Source organism: Nerophis ophidion, linkage group LG05, assembly GCF_033978795.1.
Source record: "Nerophis ophidion isolate RoL-2023_Sa linkage group LG05, RoL_Noph_v1.0, whole genome shotgun sequence".
Classification (NCBI taxonomy): Eukaryota; Metazoa; Chordata; class Actinopteri; order Syngnathiformes; family Syngnathidae; genus Nerophis; species Nerophis ophidion.
The window spans coordinates 49,001,247-49,017,078 of NC_084615.1; the positions used below are offsets into that span (position 1 = coordinate 49,001,247).

Consider the following 15,832-nt stretch of genomic DNA (forward strand, 5'->3'; position numbering starts at 1 on the left):
AAGACAGCAGCGGGGGTTAATAACACGCTGGTTTCAGGTCAGTGTTCTGGATAATTCTCACCAAGAGGTATGTCAATGGCACCGACCACAGCACCTAGGGTGTTCTGAACCGCCTCCCCGACCTTCCTTGCTATCAGAGTGCCACCTTCCTCCTCCAATGCCGCATCTAGAAGCTCTACAACAGGTGGACATTAATCACTGATCGTATTAAAGATTGATTCTTTAACAAACCCTGTTTTCACATGAGATGGGAAATTGTGTTAGATGTAAATATATACGGAATACAATGATTTGCAAATCATTTTTAACCCATATTCAGTTGAATATGCTACAAAGACAACATATTTAATGTTCAAATTGATAAAAACATTTTTTTTTTGCAAATAATCATTAACTTTAGAATTTGATGCCAACAACATGTGACAAAGAAATTGGGAAAGCTGGTAATAAATACTGATAAAGTTGAGGAATGCTCATCAAACACTTGTTTGTAACATCCCACAGGTGTGAAGGCTAATTGGGAACAGGTGAGTGCCATGATTAGATATAAAAACAGCTTCCCAAAAAAGACTCAGTCTTCCACAAGAAAGGATGGGGCAAGGTACACCCCTTTGTCCACAAAGTGCAATTGCAAGAAATTTAGGAATTTCAACAACTACGGTCGATACGATCAGAGAATGTGGAGAAATCACTCCACGTAAGCAGCATGGCCGAAAACCAACATTGAATGACCGTGACCTTCGATCCCTCAGACGGCACTGTATCAAAAACCGACATCAATCTCTATAAAGAACATCACCACATGGGTTCAGGAACACTTCAGAAAACCACTGTTACTAAATACAGTTTGTCGGTACATCTGTAAGTGCAAGTTAAAGCTCTACTATGCAAGCAAAAGCCATTTATCAACAACATCCAGAAACGCCGCCGGCTTCTCTGGGCCGGAGATCATCTAAGATGGACTGATGCAAAGTGGAAATTTGTTCTGTGGTCTGACGAGTCCACATTTCAAATTGTTTTTGGAAATATTCAACATCGTGTCATCCGGACCCAAGGGGAAGGGAACCATCCAGACTGTTATTGACGCAAAGTTCAAAAGCCAGCATCTGTGATGGTATGGAGGTGCATTAGTGCCCAAGGCATGGGTAACTTACACATCTGTGAAGGCCCCATTAATGCTGAAAGGTACATACAAGTTTTGGAACAACATATGCTGCCGTCTAAGCACCGTCTTTTTCATGGACGCCCCTGCTTATTTCAGCAAGACAATGCCAAGCCAAATTCAGCATGTGTTAGAACAGCGTGGCTTCGTAAAAAAAAAAGAGTGCTGGTTCTTTCCTGGCCCGCCTGCAGTCCAGACCTGTTTCCCATTGAAAATGTGTGGCGCATAATGAAGCGTAAAATACGACAGCGGAGACCTCGAACTGTTGAACGACTGAAGCTCTACATAAAACAAGAATGGGAAATAATTCCACTATTAAAGCTTCAACAGTTAGTTTCCTCAGTTCCCAAACGTTTATTGAGTGTTGTTAAAAGAAAATGTGATGTAACACAGTGGTGAACATGCTCTTTCCCAACTACTTTGGCACATGTTGCAGCCATGAAATTTTAAGTCAATTATTATTTGCAAAAAAAAAAAAAAGTTTATTAGTCTGAACATCAAATATGTTGTCTTTGTAGTGCATTCAATTGAATATGGGTTGAAAAGGATTTGCAAATAATTGTATTCCGTTTATATTTACATCTAACACAATTTCCCAACTCATATGGAAACAGGGTTTGTATATGGGTACCACTCCTAAGGCTTCATTTGCATACCAGTCGGGATCCCCCTGTTATGGAAACATGCGTCACAGACACGGACGGGTGTGAGACCCCATCCTCTTTCTGGGACCGGTCGGGTTTTGGAGGAGCAGGCATCACAGAAACCTTCACCGCAGGCCCGGCAGTGGTGTTTAGTGTCGTTGGGTTGGAACTCCACTGCACATTTTTGGCATTGCTGCGCATTAAACGACACAAGTAAACGTTAGCAATGTTTCAAACAACAGGGGGCAGCATACATAAATGAATTATACTTACAGTATATAGCGCTTTCCTACTTAATACTTAGTACTTAAAGCGCTTTGAAAATATTTCCACACTCACACAGTGATGGCGGAAGCTGCCATGCAAAGCACTAAACACGACCCATCAGGAGCAATGCTCAAGGACACAACGGACGTGAATACGATAGCGGAAGCTGGTATCGAAACTGGAACCCTCAAGTTGCTGGCATGGCTGCTCTACCACACAAGCCCCACCGGCCCCAAAAGCATCCAGTTTCTTTCAACAGTTTGTGTTGTGTTTGTGGGTGTAGATCAAGGGATGTTGTGAGTTTGTGAAGCCCTTTGAGACACTTTTGATAATTTATTATATAAAAACAACTTTGATTTACCGACTGATTGACATCTTACTGCAAAACCTAAAACCTTACATTAACACCATTTTAAAGTGATTAGATAAGCACATAAATAGATTTAATGCAATGGTGGCTGATTAGGCCCTCGAGAGGTAGAAAGAAGTATTACAATTGCCCAGTGCTTCATGCAGCCTTTTTTAACTTTTTCTTTTGCGCCATTTTTATAAATATGAATAAAATACATGTATTTATTGTTGCTCTGACTATTTTAAATTTTCGTTTTAAAAATATATGTTTATTGGCAACACTTAATTGGCCCGTGTGTATGAATCTGAGTGTAAATGTTGTCTGTCAATCTGTGTTGGCCCTGTGATGAGATGGAGACTTGTCCAGGGTGTACCCCGCCTTCCGCCCATGTGCAGCTGAGAAAGGCTCCAGCACCCTCCGTGACCCCGAAAGGGACAAGCGGTAGAAATGGATGGATGGATGTTATGATTTGATATTTCTCCTCACAAGATTATGAAAGTACATTGGTACCTCAATTTACAAGTATTTTAAGATACAAACCGTCTCCTGGCTGTTAAGTTACGAGCATCCCCGCTGCCGGTTTAGGAAGTGATTGTCCAGACCCAGAGATCGACCCACTCCTGCACTCCCGCCGATGGAACTGGGAAAGTTAGTTCGGAGGAAAAGAAGCGGACAACCGAATCATAGAAATAAACCATTAAAAATATGTCCTAACCAATGTTCCCTCTAACTTGTTACGTGTGAGCATACGCAAAATCTTCCTGAGCATTCCTTGGATCACATGTGACCAACATCAGACGTGCACACTCTGGCCATACCAGCAGCACACTTGTCTCAAACCGACAAGTTAAATGTTTTATTATAATCAAACTGCAACAGTCATTTTCACGAGATTATTTTCTAATATAGGTCATTTGGCCCACTTAAAATGAAAATAACTGAAAAAATATTGTTTTTATGAGCTGTGTACTAGTATTGTATGTCTCTGTGGGGGTCCTGCTTTGGAAATAATGTATACCCCTTTCAGAAATCACATTTAGTTTACATTAAAACATTCTCATGTTGCAAAATGAGATGTAAGTATGAGATAAAGTGTACATTCCTTGAACTTTCTGTCTGTAAAGTATATCTTTTTATAAGCATTTCTGTAATCTAGTAACAGCATTTCATTAGTAATATCCATAAATTAACATTGTTGATAAATGACAGTAGAATAAGCACACATCTTACTGAGGAGTTATAGTGTAAAAACCTGGAATTTACACTTTATGTGTGGTATTGGAGTTTTCTGATGTTTTGTGTGGCCATAAACGCATCAGTGGCTAAGTGCCATCAGTGCATGTGTTCGCGAAAGAGAGAGCGCGGCTGCTGTTAATATGACATGAGAAAGAGTTGGTTTCGGCCTGGTTTGTACGGCAGACAATGACCAGTTTTGCTTCAAAGCGTCCTGACAGACATTACAATAATTGAAGTTTTGAAGAACATTGTTTTATCTGTTGTCACCTGTCACTGATAGTTGCATTGTAAAATCATACTGAATAAATTATGTGTTTATTTTGTTTAAAGTTCAAATGGAATTAGATTTTGTACGGTGCATAGATTTGGTGTGGGCAGAGGACTCGTGAGCAGTGCGCAATTAGGGAGGTACGCACCCTAGAGGGAATGTTGGGCCTAACGGTTAGCTAACCCAGCAAGTCAGCCCAACTGCAGAATTGTAACAAGACGCTGCAGCCAGCCACCGCAGCATGCAGCAACAAACGTCTAAAGGACAAACATTTATCCATAGAAATCTTGAGAAGATGCTGATGCTGTTTGACGTGTTTCAGTTAATCCTGACTTCACAAATTGGACGATCGAGAATTGCCCTTAGTAAACAGACATTCTTATCGCTTGTGGTCAACTCTGACCTCTCCGGTCTGTCACTCAATGTTGTCAGTGTGCAACATAACCAACAAGAATAAATCCTATTGTGACAGAGAGGCAGCTGGTAGGCGATACCTACAAAAGTCTGCTTCCCAGAATAAGATCTGAATTACATTAGTACAGTACTACTTTAGTAATGTATTGTATTGTTTTAATTTCTTATCTAAAAGTGAGTTTTTCCTTCTAAAAGGCATGTTACATGTTAAAATTGTGCTGTTTTGGGAGGCAGAAGTAATGAGCAAAGTTGATATGTGATAGAAGTGTTTTCAGTTAAAAGCTCAGTTGCTGAACCCATTGAGCTTGTAAGTTGTATGTTTAGCTATTGTGCGTTTTCGTCACAGTACCACAATGAGAGAGTTGGGTGTCCAGTAGGTGGGAGCGATCTGGTCGGTCAGCCAAGAGGTGACTGCTTTGGCCGGCTTGACGCTGAGCTCTGACACGGACTGGGAAATGTATTTGACTCCGTCCAGCAGCCTCTGGGCGGCGTTGTGGTTGTCTTTCAGAAAGCTGTCAGACTGAAACAAGAGCACTTATATCAATATTTCAACATTACACATGATCATTAGCATTGTGGGGGTAATTCAAAGCATCCACAACTAACTCACCCCTGGCCAGATGTGCTGGATCTCGGTTCGTACGACCGTTTCGACCGGGTCCTGGTTTCCGTACCAGTACTGCCTGCTTCGGTAAATCACTGCACAGTTGGGACACTCGATGACATAGCTGGAACAAACAACATTGACTCATAGTCTTTTTTTGTAACCACCCAAACATTTAAATTAAGCTAATTAGAGATGTCCAGTTCCACATTTTTCACATCCAGTGCGATACCAATATTGCAACCTTGACTATTGGCTGATACTCATATCAATCAAATATCAGCATCGCAACATGCTGGATCCTGGCACTGCTGATAGAAGTTCTTGAGCAGTGTCTGAAATGGACTCTACTATAAAGTTGTTATATTTTGTTTCTTATACTTCTAAGTACACTTTTTGCAAGTATGCATTTGTTTCAGTTTGTCCTAGGTGTGTTGCCGTAGTGATGAAGTAGTTTTTGCTATTAAGTTGAATGTGCGAGTCTTGTCTTTTGTTGAGTCCTAATAAGTATTTAACAGATACTGTAAATATTGTACTTATTACACACCAGCTGTTTGATTGTAACATGCATCTAAGTTGTAGTTTTGAAAGCCAAAGTTGGAAGTGTTAAATTCGGCATGTAAAATCCCTAATGTTAATTATTAGAATTGACTTACCGCATTTGTTATAATGCATTTTTTTATGTTGTAAAGTCCCACAGAAGTTATTTTGTATGTCATGTATATAATACCGACATTCTTTGTTTGTATATGTAACGGGGACCTATTATGCAATTCAACTTTTCTTACCTATTGGTACATGTTTTTGTGCATTTGGTTTCTGAGCGAGTCCCAACATTTTGAAATCCAAATAATATTGTCTTCCTTTTATACTTTCTCCAAACAAGCTGTTTTTCCCCATTTGTGACGTCAGCGAATATCTCCATATATGGTTAAGTTTAAGTTTTACCGCCATAGTAGTCCGATGCTGCAGTCAGTAAGCTCCTCATTTTTATCTATCCTCTTGTTGTGGAGCAGACTGGCTCGTACATGCACATGCATCCTCCGCTGTTGCCTTTTCTAATACAAAGTAGCGTTTTTTTTATAATTTATATCAATCTGTCAGTACACTCCATATGGATGCACTAAAAACTACAACTGGTACATGGCTGACGGGGAGAAGACGCACTCAAAATTGAGCCACATAAATAAGACTGCCCACAAAACGACGCATTCTGAAGAGACGGTCAGTAAGTGTCTTGAAGATGGTCTGTCATTCATAATCTGTGGAAAATTTTGACCAAAGAACCACCATTACGTTATGGAGAACACAAATAATTTGTTTGGAATGTAGCAAAATACAGAGCAGGGACTCAGTTGCGACAATTAATAAGACAAGCTTGACTCATAATCTTTATATTGTGGAAAATAACGACCCTAATCAGCCTGTTTTACTTTGCCTGACAATTTTCTGTCTCTGTCTCGCTGTCCTTTCTATGCTTTGTAGGACAGTCAGTTGCTAAGGAAACATCATAGTGAGCCAGACTGGAGTGTGTCATTTTTGGAAGTTACCTCTAAATGCATGTTTGTCATACAGACTTCCTGACTCACCCAGACCAGGCGTAGATGGCCAGGCCAAACCACGGCGAATCAGACGAAGCGGTCGTTTTGGGAAGCACTATCACCTCCTTGCCTCTTTCATAGCAGGCCTGCAATGTTTGGTTAAGGTGTTTATATCCTCATCAAACGGTTTAACATGAAAAACTTAAACATGCACTTACCTTGCATGTGTAGATGCGGTTGTCATACGATGCTGAGTAGCGGCAGCGATGCTTGGCCTCATGTTCGAGTCCCTCCTTGAGGTGATTCATGCTCCTGTTACAGCCTGAACTAAAATGGATTTTAAAAAATGATACTATCAATAAATGCAGGCAAAATTTATATTTCTGAAATGTGAAAAGTTATTACTGTATCATTGGATTCTGGATTTTTTTTGTTTTTGTTTGCTTAAAATGTCTGAAATCACAGCAACTTTTTCAGAAAGTTGTGGCAAAAGTAGCAAATTTTACAGATTTAATCAACTTTTTATTTGATGAATTTATAATTATTCTTTTAAGAGACAGATTTAATTGGCAAAAACTACGCTGATTGGCCAAAATGTTACACACACAGTATACAAACCCCGTTTCCATATGAGTTGGGAAATTGTGTTTGATGTAAATATAAGCGGAATATATCCATCCATTTTCTACCGCTTATTCCCTTTTGGGGTCGCGGGGGGCGCTGGCGCCTATCTCAGCGGAATACAATGATTTGCAAATCATTTTCAACCCATATTCAGTTGAATATGCTACAAAGACAACATATTTGATGTTCAAACTGTTCAACTTTTTTTGTTGTTGCAAATAATCATTAACTTTCGAATTTGATGCCAGCAACACGTGACAAAGAAGTTGGGAAAGGTGGCAATAAATACTGATAAAGTTGAGGAATGCTCATCAAACACTTAATTGGAACATCCCACAGGTGTGCAGGCTAATTGGGAACAGGTGGGTGCCATTATTGGGTATAAAACTGTTTCCATGAAATGCTATGTCCTTCACAAACAAGGATGGGGCGAGGGTCACCAAATTGTAAGCAAATTGTCGAACAGTTTTAGAACAACATTTCTCAATGAGCTATTGCTAGGAATTTAGGGATTTTACCATCTACGATCCGTAAAATCATCAAAAGTTTCAGAGAATCTGAAGAAATCACTGCACGTAAGCGATGATATTACGGACCTTTGATCCCTCAGGCGGTACTGCATCAAAACCCGACATCAGTGTGTAAAGGATATCACCACATGGGCTCAGGAACACTTCATAAAACCACTGTCAGTAACTACAGTTGGTCGCTAAATCTTTAAGTGCAAGTTAAAACGCTACTATGCAAAGCCAAAGCCATTTATCAACAACACCCAGGAACGCCGCCGGCTTCTCTGGGCCCGAGTTCATCTAAGACGGACTGATGCAAAGTGGAAATATGTTCTGTGGTCTGACGAGTGCACATTTCAAATTATATTTGGAAACTGTGACGTGGTGTCCTCCGCAACAAAGAGGAAAATAACCATCCGGATTGTTATGGGTGCAAAGTTCAAAAGCCAGCATCTGTGATGGTATGGGGGTGTATTAGTGCCCAAGGCATGGGTAACTTACACATCTGTGAAGTCACCATTAATGCTGAATGGTCCATACAGGTTTTGGAGCAACATGTGTTGTCATCCAAGCAACGCTATCATGGACGCCCCTGCTTATATCAGCAAAACAATGCCAAGCCACGTGTTACAACAGCGTGGCTTCGTAGTAAAAGAGTGCGGGTACTTTCCTGGCCCACCTGCAGTCCAGACATGTCTCCCATCAAAAATGTGTGGCGCATTATGAAGCGTAAAATACGACAACAAGACCTATTGAACATCAAGCAAGAATGGTAAAGAATTCCACTTTCAAAGTTTCAACAAATAGTTTCCTCAGTTACCAAACGTTTATTAAGTGTTGTTAAAAGAAAATGTGATGTAACACAGTGAGTAACATGCCCTTTCCCAGCTACTTTGGCACATGTTGCAGCCATGAAATTCTAAGTTAATTATTATTTGCAAAAAAAAAAAAAGTTTGAGTTTGAACATCAAATTAATTAAAGGATGCTTTAATCAAAACTCTTGAGGTAGTAAAATAGTACGCATACATACCCACAACTCAGGCAGATGCAGGAGCAGGTGAAGTACTCATCAGGGAAGAAGGAGTTACTGGTCATGTGTTCATCTGGGATGTCGCCACTGAAACGCTCACTCAGCGCCTGGAAGGAATGTGAAAGAAGGGACATTGGTAGACTCGACATTGATGACAACTTGGCAAAGATCCTTGGCGGAGGGAGTCAACCACGAGCAGACCTGCAGAGCCTTGAAAATTACGCCGGCAGACCGTGGCGAGCGGGTGGCATTGTTGTCTAGCTGTTGCTCCAGGCCTCGCCGTAGCCCACTGAAGTCCGTGGGAGGATTGTAGGTTCGCGTCCCGCGGTACTGTACAGAGCTGAAAGCTTCGGGAAACAGTCCCAGCTTCCTGAAACGCTCTTGCAGGAGACGGTCTACCGATTCGGATGGCTTGTCTACAGAGGAAAACATATTTCAAAAGGGCTTCAATGGAAAAACACCACCTTGGTGTTTGTACCTGATCCTAACAGCTTGGTGTGGACCGTCTCATGGAAGATGATGACGGCAGGGCCCAGGGTGGACAGCGGGACGTCCAGACCGCAGCGCGTGGTGGTCGCTTTTAGCTCCCGGGAGAAATGCTTCAGGTAGGCCTCCGAGGCGTCACCGAGGAACTTGAAGAGATCGTCGTGGAGACGGTCAGCATGGGTCCTATAGATTATGATGTCCGAGACAGCAAGCACTTTGAGGAGGAGGCGTGTTCGCTGACCTTGGCTAGATCCTAAGTGGAAAAGAGAAAGGGTAGAGAATGTGAATGTTAAAAATATATATTTTAGCTTTAATGACAACATCATGTCTTTACTTGGCAATATTTTGTCACTCTTTCTTGCAGAGGTGTTCCAAATGTGCCAGACTGTGATGGCATTCTTTGTATACACTCTTAAAGTAACTGTGCTTACCAGCCCCAAGCAGTCCTTCTGTGTCAATGACCACCACTCGGTGAAAAGGGTCCATGGCCGCCCACACGCCCACAGTGCAGGACTCCTGAGTGGGCGAAGTTTTGAACACTTCCTTCCCATGAAAAAAGGTGTGGTTCATTGTGTGGGACTTCCCTTCTCCAGTGTTCCCAAAGATGGAGACCACCTTGAGGAGCTCATCAGCCCCACATCTTAGTCTGCTCACAAACTCAAACTCCTTGTCGTCCTTCACCTGCGTGCGGAAACCTCACAAGAGTAACCCAGCCCCCCATCGAAGAGATTTTTCATTTCAACCTACTTACCTGCATCTCCTCTTTCTCGTCCACCAACAGAAAGCTGTACACCTCGTCCAGCTGGTCTCTCAGGATCTCCATCTCAGACTTCCCGGATATCACGCTGTTCTCTTGAGTGGGTTTGGCCAGAGGATACGGCGTGACGGGGTGCTTTTTCTTGTTTACGCCGCTGTGAGTTCGCTTCTGGCAGTCCAAACACAGGTTGATCTTGCATCCCTGGCAACGGACCGCGGCTCGCAGCCGTCCAGCCGTGACAGAACTACCGCTGCCATCCCCTTTACACGAGTCACAGAAGGGAACATGGCCCGGGGAGATCCGGACTCGGTCATGGTTCCTCATGCGGTCCTGGCGATGGAGCTCCAGCTCACAGCGGGCGCACTGCAAGCTGCTGCATTCGTCGCATTCAAAGGCGGCTTCGTCGGAGCCCCCACAAGTGTAACTCTCCTGGCAGACTAGTATGGTGTTCATCCCTTTATCTACAGCTGGACCTTGACCACTCATGGTCCACTCTTTAGAGGTGCTGATAATGGAAAACTAGATGGGTTATTACTACAAAGGATTATTTTAAAAGATGGCCAGTGCGACTGTACCTAAAATTGCACTACAACCACGACCTTTGGCCTTTGTCAGTTACTAATGTTGATCCTCTTTCATAGACTTTAATCAAAGTCTCTGCATTGTGTATTATTTACTTGTTTTGGATATTTATTGGCCAAATGTCACTTTCACATGGTAGAATAAACACTCAAACTTAGCTAGTGTTGCAGTAATAACATACCCTTAACACCACCACTGCTGCATATAATATGAACCCCTTAGAAAACACATTACACAATAATATCAAAAAGCAGTGCAGGCTTAAATTGTTGTTTTGTTGTGACAAAACACTAATGAAGCTAACAATAACTATCCAGCACCTTCTGCTTTGTTTACACTATAATAAATAGGTTGCTAAATGCTACTTGCTCTGTCCACAGCTATTTGTATACTCAATTAAGCAGTTATTAATAATCAGCACTAGTACTGTAAGAAAAAACAACCTTCACTATTTTACATCAACTGACCTCGCAGTTGTTTTTAGGAGTCCGGCAGACGACGACTGACTCTGTTAACTGTAAACCGCTGCCTCGTCACGGTCTAAAACTAGCCTCAACATCTAATAATAACATCCCAAACAGCGACCGGTGCCACGTACTAACCTGACAGCGAGGAAGTTAGCTTGCTGCAGGGTTATTTATTCCGTATCAAACCCCCCAGGAAGTGATGTTGTTGTTGCCTTTAAATCAGCTGATCGGCCTGTTGTTACCCAGGGGTCAAAAGTCATTGATGGCGCAGGGAATTCTGGGAATTGTAGGACATTGCTCGCTTTGTTAGCTCGGCGCTTGACAAAAAAAACACTAGATTTTTGTTATTGTAGCTCGGTTTTGATATCTTATGACAACACTTTTGACAATAGTGTGTGTTTTTCGACAACAAGCGGCATGTGTACCGTATGTAAACTCCTTCCCAAAATGCTTGGTGGCCGCTGGCTATCTGGGGGTTTGCTTTTTATATTACCCGGCGTACACCGACAATAGGAGACAAGTTTTCGCCTTTACCAACCCTCGCTTTAATGTTACCGGGATGCCCCGGTGTCAATATCTAGTCTATCAACTGCTCGGTTAGCTTTTAGCACCGGGACTTCTGTATTTGTCATAATCTGTGACATATTCACCTGTGTCGCGCTATTTGGGTCGTAGCTAATATTTCATTACTGTCGCATCAAACAGATTGTTGACATTCCTCGCTTTTTAAAGCATTGTGGATAAGTTATTCATTCTACACAGCTGACCTTGGATGTATAGTATTAGCTTAATATTAACCACCCAGCATTTATGCTAGCTTGCTTCGTCGGTTAACTTTTATTATTCTAATTTTCACTTCTGTAAAAGATGGGAGATGAAGCCTACTCGGACATTAGTGGCAAAACAATATCTCTGGACTGTCAAAATCACTCTAGCTTTTGCAGGGAGTTCATTGTCAGCTCCCCTAAAATGTCCATCGGTAAGGTGATGGTGTACACCTGCTGTGTGTGGCTGGCTGCATATACTGTGTTCTTCTTCACTCAAGTGAGTAGGACTTGCTATCATCAGCAATCTTGCATTGATTTGTGTAATATTGCCTGCACTAAGCAAAACTATTTGCCAGCTTTTACACCTCTGACTGCGGGATGAGGGGGGTACTAGGATGACAGGGGATGCAAAACAAAAACAGTGCAATACCTTTTCATAACATGGTCACTACTGCCTAGTTTCTCGTCATATTCCTATTTTACTGTTATATTTTTATTTCCATTGTTGCTATTTCTTTTTATTGTTATTGTAATATTTCTCTATTTTTTTTCCATTTAAACACCCATTATTTACTTTTTTAAATAGATGTCAACTCTGTACACTGCTGCTGGAATTTAAATTTTCCTGAAGGAATCAATAAAGTACTATCCATCTATCTATCTATCTATCTATCTATCTATCTATCTATCTATCTAACTCGTATATGGCGAAGAACATAAAAAATAATTTCATTGCCATGTTGAGTTTTAGTAATTCAATGTGTGCTGTTTTGTCTTAATTTGTGATGCAGAACACCGCCGTGCTGTCCAGTGCCATCCTGGTCACCCTGGTTGGAATGATGCTCCACATCCACTTTGTGAAGGTGGATCATGAGTCAGTGCTCATCATCGGCACTGTAGGCATCCAGGTGTCCTCCAGCTACGCCTCTGGGCGAGAAACGAGCACTTTCATCGAAATGAGCCAAGTCAAGGACATCGTCATCAACGAAGCTATTTACTTGGTGATAAAGCAGTATTATGTTTCTGCTAGTTGTGCTTCATATAGGGACGGCGTGGCGCAGTGGGAGAGTTGCCGTGCGCAACCCGAGGGTCCCTGGTTCAAATCCCACCTAGTACCAACCTCGTCACGTCCGTTGTGTCCTGAGCAAGACACTTCACCCTTGCTCCTGATGGGTGCTGGTTGGCGCCTTGCATGGCAGCTCCCTCCATCAGTGTGTGAATGTGTGTGTGAATGGGTAAATGTGGAAGTAGTGTCAAAGCGCTTTGAGTACCTTGAAGGTAGAAAAGCGCTATACAAGTACAACCCATTTATCATTTATTTATATACACATGAGCTGAAGAGATGTTTGTCATTGCAGCATCAAATCATCTATTACCTCTGCATACTTCTGAAGGACCCTTCAGCTCCTGATGGAGTGTCATGTGTCGTTCCCTTGTTTCAGGTGAAAATAGATCTATACCTTCTTCTCATACACCTGCTGTTATCACATAATATCTTAAAATCACAATACCCTGTACTATGTTTGTCTTGCAGAGCTCAAAGCCAAGGCTGAACTGTTTGACTAAAGTTTACAAAAGCTGCCAGGAGATTCTCTCCAAGTGCTGACAACAGTCAACGCCAGGTCATGATTTTATACATAATTTTCTTTTTTTTATAGAGGATTTTCTCATGTTTTTTTCCCCTTTTCCAAAGTGCATGAATACACTCACACATGATTAAACATGCACGCACGCACACACCCACCCACACAAACACACACACATATATATATATATATGTACATATATATATATATATATATATATACACACACACACAGTACAGGCCAAAAGTTTGGACACACCTTCTTATTCAATGTGTTTTCTTTATTTTCATGTCTATTTACATTGTCACTAAAGGCATCACAACTATGAATGAACACATGCAGAGTTATGTACTTAACAACAAAAGGTAAAAAAACTGAAAACATGTTTTATATTCCAGTTTCTTCAAAATAGCCACCCTTTGCTCAAGTTACTGCTTATTAGAGGTGAAGTGAAAGGGTTGTCACTTCTCTGGTGTGCTTGAAGCTCATCAAGAGAATGCCAACACTCGTCAAAGCAGTAATCAGAGCAAATGATGGCTATTTTGAAGAAACTAGAATATAAAACATGTTTTTAGTTATTTTGCCTTTTTTTTGTTACGTATATAACTCCTTGGCGTTCATGCTTGTTACTCACTGTCTTGTACATGCAGGAAGTGCGAGCACACATTACGCACAGGCAGAGTTATGTCATTATGTGCTGAAAGCCATAAGAGAGCAAACACTTTAGAAATTTTACGCTCTCTAGACATTTGCATAAAAGTTCCAAACAGGTGCTTCAAGTACACCTGCAAGAGCTGTGTTATAATTTGGCCTTTGTAATGAGAATAATCGTGTCATGTATTGTTAAGATATAATTTAATTGTGTAATCGTTGCTTTAGACTGTAAAAAAAAAGTTAAACATGAAACGTTTGCCTGTATTGTCATTTATTGTTACAATATAATTTAATTGTTTAACATGACAAGTTTGCCTATTTCAATTGCAATATACTAACATTACATATGTAATGCAAAACGATATTAATTGCCTTTATATATTGGTGTAAATATACTTGATATATTGTTTTGTATTTTCCAAATGCTTTCCCCCGATTGCATATTAAAATGTGAAAGAGAATGAACGTTGCGTCACTTATTCATACACTCATAGAAAGGTTGAAACTGTAGTTCAATGATCTCTCCTGCAGGGAGAAGCACCACACTACAATTTAACAGGCAATGAGTCAAAGCGGTTGCTGCTTATTTGTTCTGTACTTATCAGAACTATATATAGGATCCATTCTGTTTTAATAATATATCTGTGTTGGCCCTGAGATTAGGTGGGGACTTCTCAAGGGTGTACCCTGCCTTCTGGCCGTGTGCAGCTGGGATAGGATCCAGAACCCCCGCGCGACCCCGAGAGGGACAAGCGGTAGAAAATGGATGAATGAATGGATGCATAAGAAGTACCATTTAAAATATGTGTAAAATATCTAATTATGTAAAACTGCTTTCCATGAGCCACCTAGGCACTACTTACCATAATGATTGCATTTAACGGCCACAAATATGAATTAACTATGTGCCAAAGACCCTCTCCAAGTGTTTTACTGGTTCTCTTCCCTGTTGTGTTTTCCGTCCACTCCCACGCCATCTGCGGCCCCCTGAGTCGCACAAGTGTTTGAACCCGACGCTCCCGAAGACTCTAAAACAAGCACAAGGGTGTGATTTTCACGGCGAGAAGCGTTACGGCCCCTGACAGGATAATTGCTCTCCCCCTTCCCTCTGCTACCACCTCAGAGGTGCGAAACAGCCGGGAACAACACTGAATTGGGGGTGCACCTCAGGGCTTCCACATGGACCCTGAGTGTGAATTATACTTAATGTCCATGTGAGGCTGTCTTTAGGCAGAGGTGTGGACCAATAATTACGTTCATTTAACTCCTATTAAGTTCTACTTTTGACCTTTTCTTCATCGCCCATGAAACTTCTTTCCATTTTCAGTTCTCTTCTGTATCATCTGCTTCCCACTGTTGCTGAATCTTTACTGCAAGTCATGGATGTCTGACGTCTGCTCGGGTGTGAAAAGCGTGTTGATTAGTGGGTTGGGTTTTTTAGGGGTGGTGGTGGTCCTCTTAACACATGGAAGACCCACATTAATAGGGCTGTCCAGATGCAATTTTTTCACTTCTGATACAGTACTGATATAAGACCTTAAATTATGGGCGATACTGGTCTGATACGATACCAGCAGTAATCATACATACTTCTATTATTTTGTGGTGTGAAATATTAGAAAGCATTTGATCAAGTGAAATAAGTCAAACACTGAATTATAGTAGGTAGGAAAAACACTGACCTATTGTTTGGAATGAATATATGCTGTCTTTAAGTGGAAGTGGAGTGGTAATAATTTTTTTGAAGACACCTCAGGACCACAAGAAATTAAATTACCGTATTTTCCACACTATAAGGCGCACCCAAAAACCTAAAATTTTCTCAAAAGCTGACAGTGCGCCTTATATATGGACCAATATTGAGCCACAACAGGTCTCACA

General features: G+C 41.4%; 2 protein-coding genes across 2 annotated transcripts in view; one reads left to right on the forward strand and one right to left on the reverse strand.

The window, feature by feature from the left end:
• zfyve1 (zinc finger, FYVE domain containing 1) overlaps nucleotides 1–11,620 on the reverse strand; it is a 14,626-nt gene extending 3,006 nt beyond the window's left edge. The window contains exons 1-11 of the mRNA XM_061901274.1: nucleotides 9,890–11,620; nucleotides 9,570–9,819; nucleotides 9,131–9,391; nucleotides 8,854–9,068; nucleotides 8,653–8,759; nucleotides 6,707–6,815; nucleotides 6,537–6,634; nucleotides 4,954–5,071; nucleotides 4,693–4,863; nucleotides 1,819–1,999; nucleotides 62–175 (exon numbers count right to left, since the gene is read on the reverse strand). Coding sequence (XP_061757258.1) covers nucleotides 62–175; nucleotides 1,819–1,999; nucleotides 4,693–4,863; nucleotides 4,954–5,071; nucleotides 6,537–6,634; nucleotides 6,707–6,815; nucleotides 8,653–8,759; nucleotides 8,854–9,068; nucleotides 9,131–9,391; nucleotides 9,570–9,819; nucleotides 9,890–10,381 — 2,116 coding nt within the window. The 5' untranslated portion in view covers nucleotides 10,382–11,620. The remainder of the gene's footprint in view (nucleotides 1–61; nucleotides 176–1,818; nucleotides 2,000–4,692; nucleotides 4,864–4,953; nucleotides 5,072–6,536; nucleotides 6,635–6,706; nucleotides 6,816–8,652; nucleotides 8,760–8,853; nucleotides 9,069–9,130; nucleotides 9,392–9,569; nucleotides 9,820–9,889) is intronic.
• Nucleotides 11,169–14,416, forward strand: pigh (phosphatidylinositol glycan anchor biosynthesis, class H). Its single transcript, XM_061901276.1, has 4 exons — nucleotides 11,169–11,988; nucleotides 12,503–12,712; nucleotides 13,070–13,153; nucleotides 13,246–14,416. Exons 1-4 carry the CDS (start codon nucleotides 11,812–11,814, stop codon nucleotides 13,315–13,317), a joined length of 543 nt encoding a protein of 180 aa, XP_061757260.1. The 5' UTR covers nucleotides 11,169–11,811; the 3' UTR covers nucleotides 13,318–14,416.
• Nucleotides 14,417–15,832: the final 1,416 nt, after the last annotated feature.